This window comes from Perissodus microlepis, chromosome 17, assembly GCF_051167445.1.
Source record: "Perissodus microlepis isolate ML-2025 ecotype Zambia chromosome 17, ASM5116744v1, whole genome shotgun sequence".
Classification (NCBI taxonomy): Eukaryota; Metazoa; Chordata; class Actinopteri; order Cichliformes; family Cichlidae; genus Perissodus; species Perissodus microlepis.
Genome location: NC_140477.1, coordinates 1,579,140 through 1,604,909, shown reverse-complemented (window position 1 = coordinate 1,604,909; position 25,770 = coordinate 1,579,140). Strand labels below are relative to the sequence as shown.

General features: G+C 42.4%; 1 protein-coding gene across 2 annotated transcripts; it reads left to right on the top strand.

The window, feature by feature from the left end:
* The first annotated feature begins 6,691 nt into the window (after positions 1-6,691).
* LOC146368980 (occludin) lies at positions 6,692-24,411 on the top strand. 2 transcript variants are annotated; one of them, XM_084910891.1, is made up of 9 exons: positions 6,692-6,983; positions 10,917-11,508; positions 13,454-13,645; positions 14,023-14,190; positions 17,922-18,085; positions 19,773-19,991; positions 22,062-22,233; positions 23,061-23,102; positions 23,233-24,411. In XM_084910891.1, the coding sequence occupies exons 2-9, from the start codon at positions 10,930-10,932 to the stop codon at positions 23,329-23,331; spliced, it is 1,635 nt and encodes a 544-aa protein (XP_084767017.1). In that variant the 5' UTR covers positions 6,692-6,983; positions 10,917-10,929; the 3' UTR covers positions 23,332-24,411. The 2 variants fall into 2 exon arrangements, with proteins under 2 accessions (XP_084767017.1, XP_084767018.1); XM_084910892.1 differs by lacking the exon at positions 6,692-6,983 and adding an exon at positions 7,065-10,715.
* The last annotated feature ends 1,359 nt before the right edge of the window (positions 24,412-25,770 follow it).

Below are 25,770 nucleotides of genomic sequence, written 5' to 3'. Positions count from 1 at the left end.
GTCAACGTGGAGCAGTTTGTGTGCCTGCTGATCTTTGTCAGTCTGCAGGCGGGTTTGTTACCCGGCGGGACCGTGTGGGTTTACTGGTTAACCTGCGATCACAGCGCAGTTAGGCAGGTGTGTGTGACAGCTGATTGGCCAAGAAGCGGACGGAGTGTGCGTGCCTCTGATTGGATACGGGCCACACCAGGACAGCGGGCGTCGGGCACGGTAAGAGGAAAACATGGCATCCGCTGCACGCATGTCCGGCGGCTCTCTGACGTTTTGGGAGTGATCTCTATATTCTGCCACAAACATTACGCCAGTGATTATAATTAGTAATGATGGGTATATTCAGTACAGAGGTAATAACTTACATTAGGACATGTCCGAACATATTGGTAATGAAAGCATCATAATATCCTCATGGTAATAATTAAATATCCTATATATATAGAACTTCTTTTAAAAAGTTTCTTAAGGTACATTTTTCAGTTGGTTTGATATTTAAAAAACATTTAAAGGACTTTGCGCGTTTGTGTTTCAAGAACAGACTCCTCGGTGGGCCCACGTCCTCTATTTCCTTCCTTCCTCCATCATCATCATCATCATGATGTTTTCGGAGGAACTTCAACTCAAATGATCGGTTACTCACAGCATGTAAGATCAAACTGATTTAAAAAGCTCAAACAAAAGGTGACCTGTAGTTTGGTAACAGCAGGTGTCTCTCTTTCCATTTACTTAAAAATTATGTTTTTGGTTTTACATTTATGCTTTTAAGCTGTACTTAAAAGTCACTTTATTATCGGTTATATCACTTCGAAGCATTTATGACTCCGATGATAAAAACAACTTTCGGTTTCCTTCCTCCTATAGCGGCTTTCTCTTCTGTTAAATACGGATATAAATGTCGGTTTACATAAATACATCTTAAGAATTTCCCCCCCAAAAAACATTCATCAGTGTGAAGTATAAAATCAGTCCCTTTCAAAACGTCCTGTGAGCCAGTTTAGTAAAAGGTGGTGACTCAGGTAATGTTATATATGGGACTAAGAAATCATTAGAAACACGATTTTTCATAAGCAGTTTTATATTTAAAGTGCTCAAATAAATGTATTTGCCAAACTACTGAACTAAACTGATGTTGTTGAGTTATCTCTTGGTCTGACTGTGGTCTTGGTATTTTTGGTATTTTTGGTATTTTTTTCCACTTGAATCTGAAAACATGATGAGGTCAGCTCTAGTCAGATTCCTTCCATGCCTCCCTTTTCCTTCTGTGCTTCCTGAGTCTCCTCCTTAGCTTTAAAGAAATATCAGGCCTGTGCAAAAAAACAAAACGTATGGAAAAGTGTTCGCTGAGGGTTGCCAAATATCAAACGCACCCAGAACAGAGCAGATGGAGCTGCATATCACAGTGGACGCTGGGGCCTGGACTTCCAGGCTGTGCACAATGTGGATCCCCTCCATCACAGACCTCTCTTTGTTCAAGGCAAGAAAGGAAATACCCGAGAGGTTTCAACACCTCTGGCAAAATCAGAAATTTCATCTGAGCTGTCTGTTTCACAGAAACTGGTTCTCATAATAGGTGCCGGGGTATTGTTCTCTTCGATCTTCCACATGGGCACAAAAGAGGCTGGTTCGGCCGCACAGGGACGATCACCTGATCTTGACTGCACCGTCACAGGAAGCTGTAGTTCACTCTTGGTTCACTGAGCCACCCTTTTACCAGGTGGAGCTTGAATCTGTGCTTTTGGCTCATTCAGAAAGTTTCTAATAGGAAAATCTCTTGTGATGCCACAACACAGGTGTACACTGACACTGCCAAAGGTGCTGGGTTCAAATGTCTTGACTGTCTTTCTGTGTGGCGTCAATTGGTGATAATAAATTGACACTAGGTGTGTATGTGAAATCTGAAATCTCCAATTGTTAGGTTTGTGACGAGCTGGCAGCCTGTCCAAGGCTCGCTCAGCTTCCTGCCCTGTGTTTGATGCTGTGGATGAGTCGGGTCAGCCTCTGAATTCTCACCACCTTCAAATAAAATAGTTGTTCAGTACATTTAACTTCTAAGTTTAACACACTTGTATAAAAACACCAATGCACCACAGTTTGCGCTGGATGCTATCTCGGAGCATCTACGCCACCAAAGAAAGGTTCAAGGTTCAACTTGAATGCACACAGAAATGAATGCTTTCACATTCAGGCTCATTTCTTCTGTCTGTCGTGTAAGACTCCATGATATTGAGCTCCGGTCCCCACCATCTACTGCAGGGACTCCTTATTCTGGGAGAACCAGGTGCACCTGACCAATAGTGAACTTTCTCACAGCTGTATCTCAGTTTACCTCACAAGCTCACTCATATTACCAAAACTATGGCCACACAATGAGTTATGTGGGTTTGTTCAGTGTTTTGTGGCAGCCGAGTAATAACTTTTCCTTTTCCGTTCTTAATCTAAAGTTTTGTTGCCATCATAACTTTGCTGATGTGGCTTTGTGTTCTCTTTGGCTCTGAAACCAGTCAGCCAGCTCGCAGGCATCAGTGCCAGCGTTTTTCATTTTCACTCTGAGCTGTGGTTTAATATTTATTATAATAGCAGAGCCGCCCAGTGTGTACACCACCTCTCTGGGACAGCTGGGGTGGGGCTCCAGCCACCTTTACAAAGATTCACCTGTGCTGTGTTTGACAGTGGGAGGTTCTGTCATTGGAGACAAAGTTACTCAGTGTAACTTTGACAGTATGTTAAACTGGAACAGTCATATAAATCAAATATCATTGAAAATGGGCAGGAGTATGGCAGCTGTAAAGAACTGTATAAAATGTATTTCTAATAGGGTGATGAAAACACATCATTCGTTTTGTCACATTTAGATTATTGTTCGACAATTTGGTCAAATAACCGGAATAAATTCGTATAAGTTGCAAATTGCTCGTTTAGTTCTGCACTTTCCTTTTAGTACAAGTGTTGGCCAAACCAGCTTCGTGTCCATTTCTCTGAGTGTAAAAGGGAAGAGTAATTATTCCACAGTTAGTTTTATTAGAAAAATCATCGTAGCAAAAGCGCCAAAAATTCTTTACAGCAAACTGTTGTTTTTTTGTGACAGACGGGCAGCGTTTTTTGTTACCTGCCTTTGAACTAACCCAGTGCAGAGGAGAGTACAGTATAGAGCAATGATGGTGGCATGGAATTCACTTCCATAGTTTTTGGTATTAAGAATGAACACAACAACTTGTAAAAAATTGCAACAGTATATATTTACACAGGAATAATCCTTAGAATTGGTTATTTGCTGTTAGGTTTTCGACATTTTATGTGATGAGCATGTAGGTCCCTGGGATGGAGTTAATCATTTAAAAAGGAAATGAGCTACTGTGAATCCTATAGATGTTTATTTGTAACAGTTAATGTCTGTTTAATGTTGAGCTGTTGGTTCTAATTGTGTTGTTTTGTTGTTTCTGAGCCTGTTTTGTCTTTCATATGTTTTATGTATGAAAAAAGCTTTTTTTGTTAAAAAGTTCGTCAGAGTCCAGGAACAGTAGCTACTGCTATAGCATGAGCTAACGGGGATCCTAATAAACTTAAACTGAACCTCCATGACCCTGAACTGGATAAGCTGTGAAGAAAATGAACAAGTGGATGGATGTGGGTTATTATACCGAGCTGGAGGTTGTGGGTTTTCCAATAGCTGCATTTTGTTTTATCCTGCCGTATATATAATAGGTTTATATACTATATTCCCACATGGGATCACGAATACATCCACAGTCGATATATGAAGGCAGTTATATCAGCTGGAGCTGTGGCCTTGTGTCAAATGATTGATTTGAAAGAAAAATTGGCTTGAAATGAAAATGACTTTTTTGTTTGGTTTGTGCCACTTCGGTGTTTATGGACAGTAAGGTGTTTAGGTAAAAGGATTGCTTTGTGGTTTTCCCAAAGGTTGATTCTGTTCACCTGGACGTAGCGTTTTCAGTGGGAGAAACGTTTGGTGACCTCTTTGGTCTTAGTCGAGACTGAGTGAGAGTTTCTGAGCTGTTTTTTTAGTAAGTAAGTAAAATGTATTTATTAAGCGCTTTTCACAGACAAACAGTCACAAAGCGCTGTACACAAATATTAAAAGAAACAATACAATCAATAGACATTATACACAATGTAAAAGATCAAATGTAAATAATGTAAAAAAATATAAAATATGTAGATCAACAAAAGGCTTGTTTGAACAGAAAAGTTTTTAACTGGTTTTTAAAAGAATCCACAGAGTCAAGCAAACGTAATTGTAGTGTAAACTGTTCCACAGCCTTGGTGCAACAGACTGAAAGGCTCCGCCCCCTTTTGTCTTCAGTCTGTACGGGAACCAACAGACTCTGAGTCTGTGAGCGGAGAGGACGAGCAGCAGTGTATTTTATAAGAAGCTTGGATAAATAATCTGGGGCCGTTTAGTGCTCTGTATGTTAAAACAAGAATTTTAAAGCGAATTCTAAACTCTATTGGGAGCCGATGTAAAGAATATAAGATCTGAGTAATGTGAACACGCTTGGTAGGACGAGTTAGTAGTCTGGCTGCTGCGTTTTGTATCGCCTGAAGGCGAGAGAGAGATGATTTATCCAAGCTAGTAAACAGGGAATTACAGTAATCTAAGCGTGATGACACAAATGCATGAATGAGTTTTTCCAGTTCAGCTGAACTGGAAAAACTTCAGCGTCTTGCTGTTTCTAAAGGGATTGTAGTAATACTGGCAGCAAAGTGGAGCTTTTTGTTTATGGATCAGTGGGTCTAACAGACAAGGTGTCTAATGGTGTTGGAGTCATACTGGTCCAGAGAGTCCCATCTTGCAGATGAGGCCCTCTGTGACTGACACTCAGTGGTTATCTGTGTCTTAAAGTCTTTAATGGACGCTGTCGAGAAAGAAAATATCAACCAGTAAATACGTCTGATTTACACACACACACACACACACACACACACACACACACACACACACACACACACACACACACACACACACACACACACTGCTTTTACAGAGTAATTATTTAGTGTCTGTGGCTGAAGCTCGGACTGGGACAGGGGTCCCTTGGACTGCTTTGAGGATGCGAGTACTTGTCGGAAGCAAACTCTTGATATGTTTGTATTTTGAGGAATGAGGTCTTTTTCTTGTTATCAACATGTGAACATTCCCTACAGTAACATAGGTGGTGTGTGCAGGTCTGTGCCCTGGCCCCCTGCAGGACTGCTTTTGGTATTTGATGAATCTCACTGATATAGGAGTATATTTAGACATAATTTACTGATTGAGACTTAAAAGTAAAATCTGTACAGATAAAGCCAGGTAAGCCAGGCTACCATCAAGCTTATGAATATGTAATGCAATGCCTTACTGGAGGAGTTTAGGCTGCTGAATTCTATAATTATATTAAAATGTAGCTGCGTGACTGAGGATTAAAGTTACAGCTCTATTTACAAATGAAGCAGACGATTACAGCTACATGTCATGGAGGATTTGGACATGGACAATCACAGTGACTTGTGCTGTGAGGCACTAGAAGGGGAAATGTTTAAAAAAGACTGCAATGAAGAGTTTTTATTCCTGATTTAAAAGGAATGAAGCAAAACATTCCTCTCCACGTCTCCATTGTACTCTTAGCTGACCTGGCACTAGCAGTGTTTGTGGCACCGATCCAAGGAGGTGAACCTCTTGAACTTCACTCTTTTTGTCCACGTAAACACGAAAGGTGACACCTTCCTGACTATTACAGTTTGCACTGCTTTGATCTTGTATGCTCTAGGAAATGAATGACCAAAAATTGATTGGTTGTGAGATGAAAATAGAACAGTGAAGGAAAAACTGCACGAGACAAAGTGTGATGTGATCTTATTCTTTTAAAAGCAAGTGTTTCTTTGTTTGCCCCCCCCCCCCAGAAGAAACAGGACATTTTGAATTATGCCATGGATCACAAAGCATTACACTAACATGAATCATGCATATCAGTGTTTTTCCCGGAGTGAAATACCAAAGGTTTATTTACAAGAACTCCTTCTTTAATCCTTGTTTATTAAGGTTCATTGAGGATAACAGTGTAACAGAGCAGCATTAAAGTAAAAATACAGGGAATAAATGAGCAGTATTTGTTTATATGGCACTATCATCTCTACTACTATTACTATTTCACTCTGTCAGCTCGACTTATTAAAAACACCAGTTTTTTTTCTCCATTTATTAATTTTATCAAACTGTATTAGAACTGCTGTTAAGTATCAGTGTTATTTAATATGAGTGTTTATGTGACAGTACACTGAACACGTGTTGGCCCCCAACTGCAAACTTTTATTCTAATTTTATATTTGACTTACTGTATCAACCTGTAAAAACTCCTCCAGCCAAATGAATGAATAAATACATAATTAAATTATTTCCAAAAATACAGCTTTTATTGAAAACAAATCTTAGCAAAAGTTTTAATTTGTATTTTTTCCCCTCTCGGTGTTATTTTCTAACTAGTGTAAAACTTAAGCATCTACGCTGAAGCCGGTTTGTTGATGAGCTTAAAGAACTATATCGTCTAGCGGAAGACTATGCCTGCTTCTGTTTTTTTGAACCCTTTTGTTGCTAAATGTTATTACTATGTGTCTGCTGCGAAAACATTGCTTTCTAATAATGCGTGCGTCTGGTGTGTCGTCGTGCTAAGGCAGAAAGCGCGACCTCTTGCGGTTGAAAGGCGGCGGTGTAGCGCGGCGGGCCTCATCATCGCGGCGGACCAGCGGGACAAAGCACTTGTTCAGAGACCGCTCACTGCGCCTCTGTGCCGGGGACAGACGGCTGCTGCAGACGGAGAAACCACTTCAGCGCTGCTTTCAGATAGAGGTTTACTTTAAACGGAGAAACGCATTTTTCTACGGGCGCTTTAGTTTCCCAAACAGCTTCACACTTTTAAAGGAAGGAGAGTTTTGACAGGAAATAAGGGCGGACACTGGTCAAGTTTCTATCCCCCCCCCTTCGGCGACCTCAGGTAAGATAACCGTGAGGTGGATAGAGGTAATGTTAATAGCAGACTGTGACTTTTTTGCCTCTAAGAAGTGAGGTAACTTTCTTTAATGTCTCATAAAGTTGTTCATACTTGCCGCTGTTACAGCGAGTGTCGGATTTACATTCGTTACTTCGACAGGTGGGCTAACGACCCCCGAGTCCTGCTAGCTAGCTTACGCACGGTACATAAATCTGTTTAAAACTAAAGAGCGCAAAACCCCCGCCTGTATTGATATCACGACGAGTATTTAGTTTGAAGTAAAATAAATCACGGTTAAATCCAAAGTACTTGAAGCATGTAATCGGTTAGACCGCTGTGTTGTGTTGTTACTTACCTCAGTGATGTATGTACCCAGGTTAGCGCTTATAAATATGCGTGTGTGAAGTTGTGCTTTGGCCATGCAAAATACTGCACACCTTACAGCGCCTTGATCTTATCACCCTTCATATTTAAAGCAGAGCTACTTTAATGGCTGATCCGACTCTTAATGCAACCTTTATTAAGACCGTGTAAGCGTTGTAGACACCAGGGGTCTGTTGCCTACCTCCTGCTTCAGTTTGCCTACTTTTTCCTCAATCAGCTGGTTATTCTGTAAAGTCATTGTTGGGGGTCCGTGAGCCTGTCTTTGTGTCTCAGTCTGGCACGGGGAGGGTTTTAAAACCACCAGGTGAAACACGTCCCTCAAGCTTTTTTCGTGTTAGAGCATTAAAAGAAACCTGTGATTATTCCCCACAGATTTTATAGTGCAGCTTTGTCAGTGGGTGTTTTTGAGCAGGAAGTCTTGGCTGACTCCCGTGTGAGTGTGCCAGTGGGTCGCAGCCTACATCGGGCAGGGGTCTAATAGTTTTTGACAGATGTACGGCATGTGACTGTATAACTGGAATTCCTTTATGAGCGACGGATGATAGAGACTCTGTGTTGTAGTGGTGCTCAGACTGTGGCTGGTGGGCGTCTGACGTGACCTGTGACTTCGGTCCAAGCACTGCGCTCTCTGCCCAGCTTCAAAACGAGCCAGGCAATCCAGTGTTAGACAAACACATGTACTGATACTGCTGTCGGTGTTGTACTACTCCTGCTACAGTAGATACACTGTATCCAGGCCAGTATTGGGAGAAAAGGTTCCCAATAAGGCAAGGCAAGTTTATTTGTATAGCACAATTCAACAACAAGGTGATTCAAAGTGCTTTACAGAGACATTAGAAACAAAAACAAATAAAAAGCATGATTTAAAATTGATTAAAACAAGCAGACAAACAAACGAACTAATTAACAAACAAACAAACAAAACAGCATATAAAATCAAAACAGATAAAATCAGAACAACAGATAAAATCAGTAGTTAAAATGTTAGTTTTGAAATTTAAGCTTAAAAGTGTGGATTTGGTGCTTTATTCAAATGCAGCTGAGAACAGGTGAGTCTTCAACCAATAAGTAATCCCCATGTTTTTGTGGGCTATAACAATCATTGTGCTGCAGCCACAAACATCTTTCTTGTTCATGTACAAGCTCTTAATCTGAAGTAGTAATAGTAGTAGTAGTTTTATTATTAAGTATTATTAATAAAACAGAGTATTTTAAGTGTGTAGTGGCTTGTTGGGTGATTTCTTCCTGAGATGACCTGAGGTGCTCTGCTTTTGCTTGTGCAATCAAGTGGAAATTTTAGGGAGAAGCAATTAAAAGTGAGGTAGAAGTCACGCAGTCAGAGCTGAGTGGTGTGGAGATACAGAAATTATTTTACTGCTACAATATAACCTGCATTATTACCATTGCATTAATAATATATCCTACAGCACTGATATTGCATTAAAGATGTTTATTAAAGCTATTGCCACCATATTAACCTTTTTATTACATATAATTATTTTATACACATTGCATGTTTGTGCTCATTCAGAGTTGATGCTCAGTCTATTAAAGAAGGTTTTAAGCTTTGTGAAGCGCTATGTCTTCACAATCTATTGTGTAGGTGACTTGGAGCACAGAAGGATTGCGTACATGCTTACAAACACATATAATCCTGCCAGGCCAAAGGCCCGAAATTCATTTAGCTTCTAACTGCATTTCAGTTTGCTTGGTAACAGATGACAGAAGACCAGTCAAAGGACAAGCCCTCTAGACCATCTAGGCTTGAAATTTATTGCCATGTACGGAGAGGAAGAGGAACTTTTGTGTCTGTTTAAGCCATCTAACATGTACCATTTACTGTAATCAATGTATTTGATCTGTAATCGACGCGAGAAGGGGCGTTAACCCCGATGTTATAAAAGCATTTTCAAGTGTGTTCTTAGGAGGAGACGTGTGCTGATGTGATGCTGCAGACTTCTTCTCCTGTGTTCATTCAAACTCATTGTTTGATTGCATCTTCTGGACCTCTGTTGGTTTGTTTCATTGCTCAACATTTGTTGAGTTCGGGACAGTGGGCTGCTGTAAAAAGCTAAATTACCGATATAAACAAACACAGTAGCAGGAACTAAACGAGCACCCAGCTGAGAATAAAGGACATGCTCATCCACCTGTACCCCCCTCTTTCTGTTTTTCTGTTTTGTCTGCCTCCGTCCGTGCAGGAGCAGCACAGAGGAGCCCTTGTTTGATCGTCCCCGGACACTGCCCCAATTTTCTCTCTCTCGCTCTCTCTCTCTCTCTCTTTTTAACTTTGGTTTCATAGCAACACTGTTCCCGTGACGGGCAGCCTTGACTTTTGGCCCTCCTGCTCCTGAAACAAAGACAAGAAGTTATGGAGGGCAGGAGAGAAGCGGGGGAGAGAGTTAAGAGACAGGGCGATTGTAAGGGGGTTGAAGGATACGGAGGACCGAGGGAGGGTATAATGGGAAGGTGTCTGAGATGGAGGCTCTGAGGCGAGACCTCTTCTTCCATTGTGTTCACCCGAGTCCCATAAAAGAGAGCAAGAGTTATGACACTGTGGGCAGTGCCAGGGACTGTATCTCTCTCTGTGTGTCTAAACTTCTGAATGGCTCGGCATCTTAGGCTTTTCCTTCTTTTTTTTAATTACCAATAACCCCCCCGAAGCATCTCAGCACAGAAACTGAGTAAGAAAAATGTCAAACATGCTCTTCCACTGGCTCTGTACGTGTGTCTACATGCTGTTTTAAATTAAACTTGAGATTTGGTTACACTTTATTTGTTGAATGATAATGCTAACTAATGAGTTGCAGGTGTAATGCTTTGTTATACTCGTATTTACAGCACACACAGAGAGAGCACAGTTTTCAGTAACATAAAGGTAATAGAGGCCTCGAGGTCTTCTGCAGGAAAGCTGTTTCCGTGCCTTTCAGTGAAACGTGTTGGCCTCCCACTCCCTGTACAGCTCGGTGTTAGAAGAATGGGGATTGTTATGTCGTAAACTGTGGCCTTGCAAATCTCTGTGTAGCAGAAAAATGTTTTAGCTGGATACTGAGATGTGAAATATTCAAATTGTGGACATCGTGAGGCTAGAGACACTTCCACAGCCTGTAAAGAGGCAGAAAGGAAAGTATTGTTGTTTGGATGCTCTCCCTGTCCTGGTACTGACGTCTCCGTACTGATTCTGACTCGGCTGCTTCAGAGACCTCATAACTGCGGTTATTCCTCTCATTTTTTTCTCTGTGTGTCTTTTTCTATGTGATCTGTCCAAGAGGCGATTTTCTCAAACAGAAGGAGAAAACTGGATAAACAAAGCTTAGTTGTGCCATCATAAAACGCACTCCCTTGTAAATGGTAAAACATTTACACTGTTCCACTGCACTGTAGCCTCGTTTGCTAGTCACACCTAGTTTTCCCGTATCTGCTCATGTAGCGTTGCTCATATCAGTTCAGCTGAAACGCAGCTCAGGACGGCTCCTCCCGCCTGTGCGCCGTACATGTTGATCTCTCGGTTGCTGACGGACTTTTTGTGTGTGTTTCTCTTTACACTTTCAGACGTCTTTGAGCGATGTTTGACAAACAGCATTACGAGAGTCCGCCGGTCTACAGTCCCCCTTTCACCCCTCCACCCAACAATGGCTTTGGGCCTGCGGCGAGCTTCCATGGCCCTCAGAGCGACTACAACATGTACCCACCTCCACCGGGATCCTACTACATGGAGGACAAGCCGCAGCACTTCTACAAATGGCTGTCACCTCCTGGGATCGTCAAAGCCATGATGGTCACAGTCATAGTGCTGTGTTTGGCGATATTCGCCTGTGTGGCTTCCACGCTCATGTGGGATATCCAGTACGGGTATGGCTCGGGAATGGGTTACTACGGTTCTGGGATGGGCTACGGCAGCGGCTACATTGGAGGCAGCTACGGCTCGGGCTACGGTGGTTACGGCGGCTACGGAAACTACTACGGCTCCGGCTCCTACATTTCTCCTTACTCGGCCAAAGCCGCTATGATTGCCATGGCAGCCATTAACTTCGTAGGAGCACTGGCCTTCTTCATTGCCAGCTTCTCTAAAACCAACGCAGTCCGCGGCAGAAAGTACTTCCTGGCTGTCTTGATATCCAGCGTTTTGATGGCTGCCCTGCAGGTAAAACTGCTTTTAATTTCCCATGTGCTCTTTTTTTATTAACACACACAGAGAGGAGTGCAAGTACTTTGGTGAATGATCTTCTGAAAGCATAATATTCATGTGAAAATTATGTTTCTCAACACTTTGTCTCCTCAGTGTTTGCCAGGTTTGCTATCATAACACTGTAAAATATGGGAGTGGCAAATAATCAGTAAAGCAAAGAACTCTCGACAAATTCAAACTAAACAAGGTACAAAACTAAATAAAAACACCTTTGCTGGACAGTTTTAAAGCTGTAAATATACTTTTACTAATTTTCTGGAGATAATAGAAGAGAACCTTCATCTGATGGAGCGAACTCTGACTCTGTGCTTCTGCATCACTGAGGAGACTGAAACACTTGAACCCTTTGCTTTAAATAAGTCAATTATTTACAAAAGCTAGCACAACATGGTGAATAATGTACCTGAGCACTCAAAGTGCTTTACACAGCATGCCTCATTCACACAGGTGCTTTCTGTCTCGCGTTCACACACATTTACACTCCGATGGATGCAGAGAGCAACTTGAGGTCAGTATCAAGGATATGTGGCAGACTGCAGCAGCCAGGGATCAAACCACCAACCTTCCAGTTATTCGATGACCCGCTCTGCCTCCTGAGCTACAGCCACCCCAACGTGACCCGAGCTCCCTCATAAACCTCCCATTTAGGACAAAACCTTTTGTAGTCGTTCTCATCAGCTGTTTGACAAAAATCCCCAACTCCCCTGCCAAAAGGGCTCAACTTTATCATCATCATGCAGCTAAAATAATTTTAGCTCAAGACATATACTTAAATTGTTGTTGCACAGACAGTAAAGCTTAAAGGGAAATTAATTTACAGTCATCACTGAATCTCTGTCACACACACACACACACACACACCATGTTTTCATATCTTTGTGGGGACATCTCATTAACATAATGCTTTCCCTAGCCCCTGACCCTGAGCCTAACCCTGACACGAAAACCACATTTTGAGCCTCAAAAATGTCTTCAGACTCGTGGGGATTTTGGTCCCCACAAAAATATGAATAGAGGGAAACACAAACAGATTGTTTAGCTTTAAGTTTGTAATATTGGGCCTGTAGACGGTGTCGTTGTCCACTGCAAACAGCTGATAGTCGTTGTGATACTGAGCTCGGTGATGTAATGATATACTAAGTCACATGCACAGATACGTACATGGACAGCAAGCATGTCTGTGAGAGCTCTGCTCTTTCAGGTTAATTCAGGTGGATAGCAAACTGGAACTCCATTAGGATAATAACGTGTATTTTTTAACATAATCATATCATCATCAGTATTTTCCTGCAAGCTTCCCATCTCACACCTACGCTGACAGTCAAAACTGGGAACGCCTTTCTTTGTTATGAATAGTATTTAAATTTGGATGTTTTCTAAAACCCTAAATACCAGAAACATAATTTGAAGCCGCATACTTCTACTCTTCGCTCTGTTTAACCACTGCATACAGATGTTAATCCAGCACACCATTATGTTCATTGAGCTCAGTGTACAGAGCACGACTCTGGAGCCAGTGAGAAAAGAGAGAGTCTGACTTTCTGTGCTGACCTGTTTACTCGAGCTTTCACTGTTATGATTCATTCATTTACTGTTAACATAAATATTTGTTTTTTTAAAAATGATTCCACTTGATTTGACTGTTAAATACATACTAATGAAAGCCAGAGAGCCAGTGAACATTTGTTAGTCCAACGTGGAAGGTGTCTGTCTCCTCCTTGTACTGTGGCCTTTGGACTCACAATGTGTTCTCCACACATGTGATAAGATTGCTGCTGACTGTTTGCCATCATGTAATCTGATGCTGCTGCCTCTGAAACGTCTCTTTCACTAATCAGCCCTCAGATGTCACATGTGTCTTTACTCTTACACTAAATATGTTGGTTTCTGTGTCTTTCAGGGCATCATAAACATCGTCTACATCGTGGGGGTAAACCCCATGGCCCAGAGCTCCTCCAGTATGATGTACAATCCAATGCTCATGATGTGCCAGAATCTTTACCAGACCAGTTACTCGCAGATGGGAGGAGTGGGAGGCTTCCCCATGTACAACCAGTACCTGTACCATTACTGCTTTGTGGACCCACAGGAGGTCTGTAGCTGTATTAAATAAAGGATTTGTTTCCAGGATTATTTAGTGATGACGCTGCCTGATGAACCTGTTTATTCTGAAATGGTAAAAAGTCTGCGAGAGGTTTTCTTGATTGATTTGTTTTTTAATTATTTCTGTGTTTATCAACCGTTTAAAAGTGCAAATGGTAACGACTTTAGTTGTTTTCTGTTATCTGCTTGTTAAAACCTGTTCAAACTGTGGTGTAAGTGAGATTTCCTTCTCATATTAGTTCTGTGCAGCACTGTGACTCATAATGTTGCCACACATTTGTACTTTTTGTACCGGGATAAACCAACTTTATCTCGGCGCTTATCTCTTTCAAAATGTACTCAGACTCATATTCTTGTCGTTACCAGGGAATTGCAATGGCATGTGGATTCCTGGTTGTCATCGCCTTGAGTGTTGCTGCTTTCTTCGCTCAGAGGACAAGAGGGAAGATCTGGCGCTACGGCAAACCGAATATTTACTGGGAAGAGCCTCTTGTTGGTGGGAAGGCCTCAGAGGGAAGAGATGTAGAGGACTGGGTAAGAGACAACAGGATGGTGGACACAGTTTAATAAGGTTTAAATGGAGGATTTAAAAAACCAAATCGCATTTCCTTCCTGCATTCCTGCATTTCCTTTTTCCCCAAACTAGCTTAGAGTCTATGCATGCAGAGCTTGGAGTCAAGTGAGCAGGGTCACGCAGAGTTTAAATCCAGCCTCAGGTGGAGCACAGTAATCGCCGACAGATTTGATTAGATGATGAAATGCTCAACTACAGCGGGGTTTGTTTTGTGTCTTTTGCATAAACGATTAAGCCGACTTGCTTTACCTCTCTGTCACAAATAATGTGATTTGTTGCTAAATGGCAGCGAAGTAGGTGAGCAGGTAAGCTGTCAGTGACGTATTCATCTTGTGTAGATAGTCATCAGTGATAATGACAGGTAGGCGATTGTGGTGACCTGTAAATAGCCAAGCAGAGACTTGCACATACCCTATTTTAGTCTCTTGATTACCCCTGCTGTTTGTAACATATAACTTGCGTCGAGAGACAGTTGATTGGTGTTGATCGCCAGTTTGCTTCTCTCATATGCTTTTATTGCCTGGCTTTATGAGTTCACAGTCCGAGAGGAGTTTCATGTGTGATGTTGTGAAGGGTTCAGCAGGGAAACAGTAACGCTAAAGTGTTTCCTCTGACTGAGTCACTTTGTTCAGGGTCAGGATGATAGCAATCGGTGATTGTTTGCAAATGGCCTACAACCTGGTTTCACTCTGAATAATCATTAACCATCCGAGGAGATAGTAAGCAGGCAGGTGGTTTGCCTTTGTGTTTTTCTAAAAGTCAACAGCCTTTCAGTCATGTAGGACCAGGAACTGAAATGTGGGCCGATAGTGAATGAAAGCATCAAGAGCGCTGTGTAAGAGATTTAATTATAGTTCGTAACCAGCCGTAACAGGATAGTCTGATGAATTAAGGATGCAGAGAAACGTGCACTTTTATCTAAGAAATGTTTTCAGTCACGCAATGTACTGCAGGTTTCCGGCACAGCACCTCATCACACTAATGGTCTTTATTTCCTGTTCCCATCTAGTGTTTGTTCAAACATCATCCACTCGAATGTCAGAAACACAGATAAATATACAAACATGGCTCATAGCAGATACATGCCAGCTACAAAAGAAAGAAACCCAGATTAATTATGATTAAACAGGGCACAGTGGTTCACACTGTCGCCTCATAGCGAGAAGGTTCTGGGTTCAATTCCACCATCAGGTCTTTCTGTGTGGAGTTTGCATGTTCTCCGGTGTATCCTCCCTCTCGCCCTAAGACAGCCGACACAGGCCGCACAACCAAAACTAAGACTGCTACATTCTCGCCTAAAATCATTTGATTACACTGGTGTGTCGAAGGACGCTGGGAGTCACAGTGTAGCTCTTGCAAAGATACCAGAAGTTCCACCAAACAGACGTGTTGTACTGGTGAATGATATCGAGCCGTTTGTTGTTGAGAGAGCTCGTCCTTCCCGAGAGTGTAACATAGCACGCAGAGGTGCACAGGCAGGGCAGAGGGAATGAGATGAGCCCACAGTGACCAGCACTGCTGCCTAATAGAGCACAGTGAAGTCATCAAGCTCGTTGCAGGCGCAGTAATGAAGTCTCTTCACTGGAACAAATTTCTCCGGGAAGTCAAAACACCAAAGTATATTTTTAGTCACAGAAGAGTTTGTACAGTAAGAAAGATGAATCTTAGAGGATTTAATGATCAGTGGGAGCAGATAATTATACGTTTACAACATATATGATCTGTAGTCTGTGCGTCAAACTTCCTGCATGAAGACTGCGCTCTACATGAAGCACATCGGGCAGCGTGTGCCAGTGTCTTTCTCCTGTCCTTACGTTCCTTATATTACTATCATTATAATGATCACAGCCAGTCACATTCACACCGCAGGCTTTTTTTATTACTTTGTTGACACACTACCTGCGTCTCTGCCACAGAATGAGTCATCGGCCTCGTTTGGCTCCTTTAAGCACCAGGCGAGTGACAGTCTAAGGCTGTGGTCGGTCTGAGATTGGACCCGTCTCTGTTGTTGAGCTCAGGGAGGCCTGGCTCGCTCTGATGACCTCACACACAAGCTGCATTCAGCTCGCCCGAGGTGGTGCGCTGCATTGTGTGTGCTGCATGAGGTCATCAGAGTCGGTTCCTGCAGGGCTGTCTGCAGCATCCTGAGCTGCTTCACAGTGTTAGAAAATGTTCTGACAGGACATTAAGCAGCGTGAACTCAACATTATAATGAGAAAATATCGGTGAGTTGGAGAGCAAAGAATCGGTTACTCTTCCACATTATCACCTCGTGTCTGAGTAGTTAAATCTCTGATTAGTCACTGCTCTAACAAGTTTCTGTAAAGACCATCATCTCTACTTAATTACCTCAAATAAAAAGGTTTTTTAAAGTTATGCAAGCCGACCTTTCCCGGCTGACACAGACACATCTCCTGATTTTCTGCTTTTAACGGAGACTTAAGCCTTAAGAGTCTCCATCAAGACTCTGTTTCTTTGTCTATGCCCCCCTAAATCCTTCCTTTGTTGACATGCACTTATGCCTCATTTATACTGCTGCTCCATGGGTCACAGCCTCCTCATCAACATCAAACATTGCCTGCGAGCCATTTTTTTAATCTTCCTGTCAATCTTTGCCTCCTGGCTTTGCTTCAGCAGGCCCAGCACTCTCAGACATTCTTACTGTGCTTGCGCTCACAGCCGCTGTGCTTCTCACTGAGAGGACATTGTTGAGATTCTTCCAACAGGATTCTCCTGCAGCTGCACGAAGCCCTGCTCGCCCCCACCCAAGCGCTCCACCCAGTGTGATTATTGTTTTTTAGGGGCAAGGCTGATGTTTAGCTCTCAGGAATTTAGCGATGTACCACCTAGAGAGCGGAAAACCTGGTTGATGGTAGGTAGTAGAGATAGTAGAGCGCCCGTTTCCAGTTTCAAGGCTGCTGCTTTGTTTGCAGGTCTAATCATTGATACACTTAGTGGATTAAACACTGACCGACCCTGAGGCCTTCACTGTGAGGAAAGCCGTCATGCTGTCACCTGACCTCACAGGAAGGACTTGGAAATACAGGGAAACGTTTCGACTCCTTTTGTTTAGCGACAGACAGGAAGGGCAGATCCGTTCCAGGTGTCCGTGAAGACGTGAGAGAGTAGAAAGAAGTGAAGCATTGCTGTGTATGTCATTCACTGCTTTAGGTTTTAAGGATCAGAAACAGGCGTACAGTAAAACAAACAGTATTTTATTGCAGTCTGAAAGAATTGGTTTATTTTTGGTTAGGCTTAGTTTTGATTTATAATTAACCTCCTGTAGCTCTCCTTTGTTTTTGCTCTCCTGAGCTTTTCGTGCACTGCGAGCCGAGCTGCTCAGTGTGGAGTTGGATGGCAAAGTGCAATTTTATGCCTGACTGCTCACTCAGACTTAAAGTACTAATTACTAAACTAATTCCTTCATCTCTTTCTCTTTGTCTTTAAAAGCCATCATTGAAGCCAACGCTTTCCTTTATCACTTTCTACTTTAGTATATTTCACTGCTTCAAAGCTTTTGCTAAGTAGAGCTAGTAAATATTACGAATGACACATGGCACAAAACAAATTCCCAGTAGATGGTTTTGGTGCATCCGATGTGTTAGAGGAGAAACGAGGCCGTGTGCTGGTCTGGTCTTGTTTGTTTGCATCTGCTGAACCTGCTCTCTCTGCTTTTTCCGTCCTGCTGAAGGTGAACAATGTGGAGGAAAGCCGGAGTGTTCAGGATGCCCCGACCCTGCTGGTGTCAGAGAAGGGAGGCGGGCCGCTTAACGCCTCAGTTAACAGCGTCGTCTCCTACCCCCCACCCAAGGTGGAGAGCAGCTCCTACAATGACGACGCGTACGACAACAACGAGTAGGTGGTTCACTTTTCTTTGAATACTTATCTCAACACCGTGAGCTTGCAAATATTTGTCTGGCATGTATAGTATATACTCTGTATTATTATTATTGTAGATTGTTATTCTTTTCACACAGTCCCAGAACCACAGAACTGTTTCGTGCTTCCTGATTTGTGTCACTTCAGTCAGCTGTGTGAGATCACTAATAAGAACACACACTTTACCCTGAGCTCAGGACTTATCATTGAACATATTTATTGTATCAGAGGAAGAGAAAAGAAATAGATTGTTACAAAATATCTTTGCCACAGATTCTTTGGCTCAGTGATGCAGAATTAATCTGTTTATAGTTTCCTCTTCTTTTTTTGGGGGGGGCGGTCCTCTGACAGAAAGCAAAGCCCACTTTAGAGCACATGGCTCACCCAACCATCTTAAAATCTACAAAAACATATTGCACTGCCCACAACACAGATCCGTGTGTGTGAGTGCTTGTTGGATTAATTTTCCCTTTTGTAAAAATTTCATGTTGTTTGAATTCTCTGAGGACGACAGCAGGATATTTGCATTTCTGAAGCACCTTGTTTTTGTTTTCTTTGCAGTGTTTGGATACAAGCTATGTCACAAACGCTTCCTTCTGTCTTTATATATATATATATATATATATATATATATATATATATATATATATATATATATATATAGCACAAACATTTATACACACACTTTACCCTGAGTCGATGTGGTTCAAAGTGCAGATTTTCCTCACAAGGCAAACAGAACCTGTGTTTGATAAGCAGCAGAAATGCCAGCCCGCAGAGATGCAGTGTGCACAGTTGTTTTTTTAGGAGCTTGTAATATCTGTGCCATTGGATTTGGATTCCTCCACAAATCCCCACAAACCCACAAAATTGAATGTGTCTCTCGTTCTCATTATTAAAGAGCTGTAGCTGCTTCCTGGTCACTGAGAGCCTCCATACGGCACAGAGTCAGATTGTAGATATGAGCAGCAATAATCATAAATGGGTTAGTAAAGGTCTACCTTTGCCTTCCCCCATATGGCGTCTGCCCGGGGCATTTGGGAGCACTCTTTTATTATTTTGATTATAATGTCGTTAGAGCTTTTTATCTTTGGTTAACTATTTTTAAAATGTTTGACTACACCTTTCTGCACTGTGGAAACTAAAAAAGCTAAAGGAAGCTGAGGGAAAAGGAAACAGGGTGGCAGCACACGTGATCGTCTTTTTTGCAGTAACTCTGGGTCATATTGCACGATGAAAACAGTCTGCTTTTTTAAATCTTAGCCTCATAATGCAAAGTCCCCCCCCAATCCCTTTTACATGTAATTCCAGTCTAGCTGCATAATGTAAGAAAGCTGCATAATGTAAGAAAGTAGTATCGATCATTAAATCAGAGATTAACATGGAAAAACTCTGCTGACGTTATCGATTGGTTTTGTCTGTTTCGTGTGCTCCTATCTGCAGCGTCAAGCACGTTATGGTTTAAACGCTGCTGATCTTTTCCATGTGCGGGATGATGTTTGTCATTACTGTTTCCCAAACTGATGAAAAACACAAATGCAAAAATCTCTTTGGTGAAAAACAAAAAGCTCGGAGCTCTAAGCTCTTCTAAACTTATAATCATTACCCCCTCGGGGGGGTAAGCCCGTGAAAGAAGAAGTCATGCCATGTCTTTTTTCTGCAGGTACTCTGAACGGACAAACAGCCGACCATCGGAAATGTTCTTCCACAGCGGGGGGACCAGCTCAAGCCCCTCAGAAGAGACGGGCGGAGGCCGCAAACCCTCCGCAAACAGGGGCAAGAGGCGCAGACGTAACCCAGAACTGGACGAGTCTCAGTATGAGACGGAGTACACCACGGGAGGAGAGACGGGCAATGAACTGGATGCAGAAGAATTGGAGAGGTGAGAAATAATCTTCTATTTTATCTGTGAGCTGCTCACTCACAGTCTGGATTAGAGAAGAAAATGTCATTAGGCAAAAAACTCAGGATGGGGATTGCAGCCGAATGCTGTCGTGCCCTCGGGACCTGACCTATATTCTCTGACACGACTTAATTCCTAAGCTCAGAAGACCATGCACAGTACCTTCATTTAGGGAAAGTGCAGGGAGAACATCTCTTGATTTGAAACATGTACGTTTAAAATGGTAAAGTTACAGACACTCAAAGGACGAGAGGCCGCGGCGTTTCCCTCGTTCTGTCCAGGAGAGCAGTTAATCCTCTAAAGCATGCCGCCTCACATGAGCTGTACTCGGCCATAATTAGAGAAGTGGGACAAAGGTACAAGGTCCGTTATAGAGACAGGATATTTACACTGTGCATGGTTACATTTATTCACACTTTCAGCATCCCAGAGGGAGACATTTAAAGTTGAACTCGCCACAGCTGAACTTTCACAGTGTTTCTGTGCTGAAGGAATATCAGTCATTCTTTTATGCTGGCTTTGATCACTTGGCCTGGACGCTGAGCAGCAGCTCACCTTTTGCATGAAAGAAAGGGCGTAAGCACTTTACACCTTTATTGGCCTTAGGGCTGCCACAAACGATTATTTTGATAGTCGACTAGTCACCGATTATTTTTGCGATTAGTCGACTAATCAGATCATCATCCATTGGACGTAAAAGTACAGCTTATTGCACCAGCAGCATCTGCTCTTATATAACTATCATTAGCTTACAGCTTTAAGTGTTTAAGGTATGTGCTAACTAAAAATAAAGACAAGATGAGAGTTTATTAAATTTTAATGAAATCTGCAGATTGTTTCGGTTGAGTTTAATAAACTCCTTGCTATCTAAAATATAACGGGACACCGGAGTATATTCTCCAGCATCTCACACTTCTGCTTGATGTTTATTCAGCTGTGTAAAAACTATAACTTTAATCTCAGCCAAACAGATTTACTCAGGAACAAATAAGATACTAAAAAAAGCCAAACAATAACATTTTGAAGTTATCTAAGTGACTTATATATCATGTTTAACCTGAGTAGCGAAAGACAGCGGTGGGTTTGAAAACGATTTGCCGGGAGTCCGGTGTTCTCACGGCTCTAGTGACCTAGCCCCCGGCTAGCTATCGAGCTAGTGGGTAACAGACGTCTCCGAAAACGTCGGAGCGCTTTTGAAAATATGTGGTGTCTTGATAAACTGAGCAGATATTTGAGGTTTACACAGCTACATTCTCGCCTGAAAATATGTTAAACGTTTATTTTGTGACCCAGAAAGAATAATAAGAGTAATATTAAAACTAACTAGCTGCCGCCATTGTTGGAAACTGCGCTGGGCCGCGCTATGAATTCTGGGACACAGCTTCTTCTTCTTCTTCGGGGTTTAACGGCAGCTGGCATCCTTGTACATGCAGTGCTGCCATCTTCTGTTTCAGTCCGTTATTACACTCTTAAATCCTACTACTTATTCCTGCGTCTTTTGGGATCTTACAAAGCTTCAAACGACGCGTCGACTATTAAATCAGTCGTCGACGATTTTGATAGTCGACGTAATCGTGACTAGTCGACTAATTGTGGCAGCCCTAATTGGCCTCCTGATACTGGCTCTGTTTCAGGATCCAGTTTAAAATGTCAGCACTTGTCTTAATGGTTTGGCGCCACCTTATTAAACTATCACGACACTGAGGTCTTTGAGCCAGCTGCTCTTGGATATTCCTAGATCCAGATTCAGTTCTAGTTGATCTGGATTTTATTATAGAAAAAGCATTTTTTTACTTAGTTTTATTTAATGATCTTTAGCGTATATTTGCAGTTGATTTAGTGACTGTTATTATGGTGGATATGCTTATAAGCTGGTTGTTTTAAATGTGCTGTAGAAGTAAACGTTTACTTGACTGACAGAGTTGATAACTCTGCATTTTGACTGGTCGAGATTTATTTGCGATGCTGATGTTTGTCTTTCTTTCCTTTGCTGTCTCTCCATCATTTATTCCTCTGCACCACCTGCCTCCCTTCATTCTTTTCCTCCAGCATGTACCCAGAGATAACATCGGATGATCAGCGACACGATTATAAGAGAGAGTTTGACGCCGACCTTCGGGAGTACAAGCGGCTGTGTGCTGAGATGGACGACATTAACGACCAGTTGAACAAGCTCAGCCGGCAGCTGGACACGCTGGACGACACCTCAGCCAAATACCAGGTGAGATGAAACCTCTCCTCAGAAAGTCACGACACGGCTGAGCTGCACGAGCCTGGATACGGAAAGGAAACTAAACTTAAAAAACTGTCACTTAAAAAACTGCGATGATAAAGTCCGCCTTGGTACCTACTCGGATCGACTCGCCACAGTTTTCAGGGTTTTCCATCAGGTCATCGTACCTGCGATCCGAGCAGGTACTAAAATGTGATGTCGTCAGACTGCACGCCACTGATTGGCTGGTCAGTGGCGTTATTCGCAGAGTCACGAGTTGACGAGGAGCCACACAGACTAACCCGCAGTTTATATCCTCAACGTTCATGACGCATACTAATTACGCAGTCGGATGCGTTGCTATAACAACGATCACGCACATTAGGTGGTTTTCAGTTGTAATGGAAAACCAGTCGATCCGAGTAGATACTAATGGAAAAGCGTCTCTATTAAGCTCCTAGAGTCACACGCAGGAGCTTTTTCCATCATTACTCGTTGGCTTTTAGAAGCTGATCGGTCCCCCGCTGTTATAAATATACTAACGTTTCTGAGAATTGTTACAGGGAGTTATGCTAATATCAGAGTTTTCCATTAACTGTCAGTTTTTGTACAGTTCATTTCTCGGATCACAACTCCAACCTGTCTGACTTTGTAGAGTCTCTCGACTTGGCCTTTATCGAGGGTGAAGAGTGACTCAGAGCCACTGTGTTAAAAAAGTCATTGCTTATTAAGCTCTCTGTGCGTAAAAGACACAAAATGTGAGCTTTAATGTTTCCTTTGTGTATGACGATCACACCAAACCTTATAAACCTTATAACCTCTGTGTTATTCCCCAGATTGTAGCTGAGGAATATAACCAGCTGAAGGACCTGAAGCAGGTGAGGAGACATATCAGGCATTTTTTATTAACTCACCTAAAACAAACATTATTTATTATTATTAAAGACCTTTGACCCAAAGCTGTGTGGAGTTTCTGTTTTAACGGGCTTTTCTGTGCTGCGTCTGCAGACGTCCGACTACCAGGCTAAGAAGACAGAGTGCCGCCGGCTGAGACACAAACTGTTCCACATCAAACGCATGGTGAAGGACTATGACAAGAACCACTGAGGAGCACCCACTCTCCCCACAGCACATGATACACTCCAACATGCCACAAAGACTCTGTGACCTGCTGACACCAAAGTTAAAGGACACACTCACGCTCACACACACACACGGGGAACACGCTGCAAGTTTAATGATCTACTGTAAACAAATAATCGCTGATTTTGGGAGAGAATGAGGGGAGGAGCCTCCGGCCTGTTTGGCCTCAGTGCTTGCAGGGTACGGCTACTCCTGAGGATCAAAGGCGGTTTGAAGGTCACCTAATAATTAGTCGCCCGAGGTAACGCTTTGCTCGCTTTTCTGCGTTTGCTCTCCGATAGGCGACTTTTCTTTGTTTTTTCCTCCACAGATAAGAGTCGGTGATGTTGTAGGTGAGCAAACACGCAGCCTCTGTGTGGCCGATGAACATTAGCTGAGGGTTTCTCACGTCTGCTTCGGCGTTCGTAACGACCTTAAATGTGGCTGAACTTAACAGCTTTCTTTTACCGTTTTTTTGCTTTTGTCAACACTGAGATTTTTATATTTTTTTACAGATGTTGTGACACCAAAACTGGCCAACAGGCTGTGTGTGGCAGTGTTGTATTGTGCATTCTTTTAACGAGTCGTGCTCTTCGTATATATCAGAACAAATTTACAGTTGGTCTCTAAAACCTCGAGATTCATTCGTGCTTGTACATACTGTAGGCTCATAGTTGTGTGTTTAAACTATGCAAATTAGTCAAATTAACCACAGTGTCTGTATGTTTTCATCACACTCCTGAAAAACCCGCCTCGCTGTTTCTGTCGATAAGCTGAACTCATTTGATTCTTTGCCAATGAAAACGAGCTTTAATCCTCAGCGTTTGTGAAAATCTACTGTACACCTTAAATTCATGTAGACTCGCTTGTGATTCGTCTTGCATTTGTATTTTTATGAAGAACATTGTTGTCATTTTAAAAACCATTTGCGAGCCATTTATTTTTGTAAGAATTTATTTTCTTTGACGCTATTATAAAAAGACCATTTTTGTAACTGTGTACCTCCATAAATGATATTGTCTAAAAAGTATTGAATTTAGTGAATAATAAACATTTCTAATTCTCTATTTGCTCTGGAGTGCATCTGCAGCGAGTTCCCAGCAGGGGGAGCAGGAGCGCTGCTGATGCAGCAGTCAGTGAGACTAATGTGAGCTGATACTGCCCTCTGGTGGTGCGTTTCTGCACTTTCCTGCTTCAGGTTTTAGTCAGATTTTTATTTCTGTTTCAAACTTTTCTCCACTTCTCTGCCGCCTGCTGGAAATCAGCTTCTGGCCAAATCCCGATTGATCCTAATCCGTTCCTATCATAAAGATTGGCTGTTGATCCATCAACAATCCTTCAGTTTCAATACTTTTGCCTTGTGAAACGGCACTCCAGCATGCTGGAAATTGCTTAGGCTACTTTCACACTGCAGGTCTTAATGTTCAATTCTAATTTTTTGATCAAATCTGATTGTTTTGTCTGCTCGTTCACACTACAAATAAAATGTGACAGCAAACGCGCTCTAGCGTGAACGCTCAAAGCGGCTGCATGCGCAAAAGAAGACGTCACACACAACGCGCTCTGTTTAGACCCAGAGCAAACAGCATTGTGTGACTGATGGCCTTAATATAAAGACTTGTTTCAGACTTTACGTTATAAAGTTATTTTATTTACATTTGGCCTAATAATGATCCTTATTGCTGTTTTAGAGGAGCGGTGCTTCAAAGGATAGCTGCAGATTTCTGTCAGAATCTGCAGATTATACAGTACAAATAAAATGTTCACGTTTCTCCAACGTTGTCTTCACAACAGTTTCACTGGATGGTCAGGAAGCGTTCACCATGTCGGGCGCTGATAATCGGCCTCTGTCTTGTGTCGGTGACGTAAAAGACGGATTTAATGCGACGTGACCATCAAACAGCAGTCGCTTTCTAAAACATCGGATATGTATCAGCTTCAGCACCACATACGAAAGTGACCCAGATCGGATTTGAAAATATCGGATTTGTGCCATTCACACTGTCAGACCATGATCGGATATGGGTCGCATAGGGTCAGAAAAGTCCAATTTGATGCGCTTTCGCCTGCAGTGTGAACGTAGCCTTAGACTGTCACCGTTTTAAAGGAGGATGTTTTTAGTCCCTAATAAGCAACTGGGAGCGTACAGGCTTGGAGGACTGATAAGACTGGAATAGATCACTTATCACTCAGGCTTTGGCCCACGAGCTGATATCCAGCTTGGGCCAACGCTGTAAATACCGACTCTTGTCCTGTGACTCTGCACACGATCGCAGGAAGATGTAAGACTGAAGCGACAGCGGACACAAAGTCTGGTCATGGCTGCACATTGTAACTTTTGTCACCAGTTTTACACATTGTAAAGAGCAACTATGTACTCGTCACCAACACTACTAAGGTTTGCGTTGCCACTTCCACTCACAT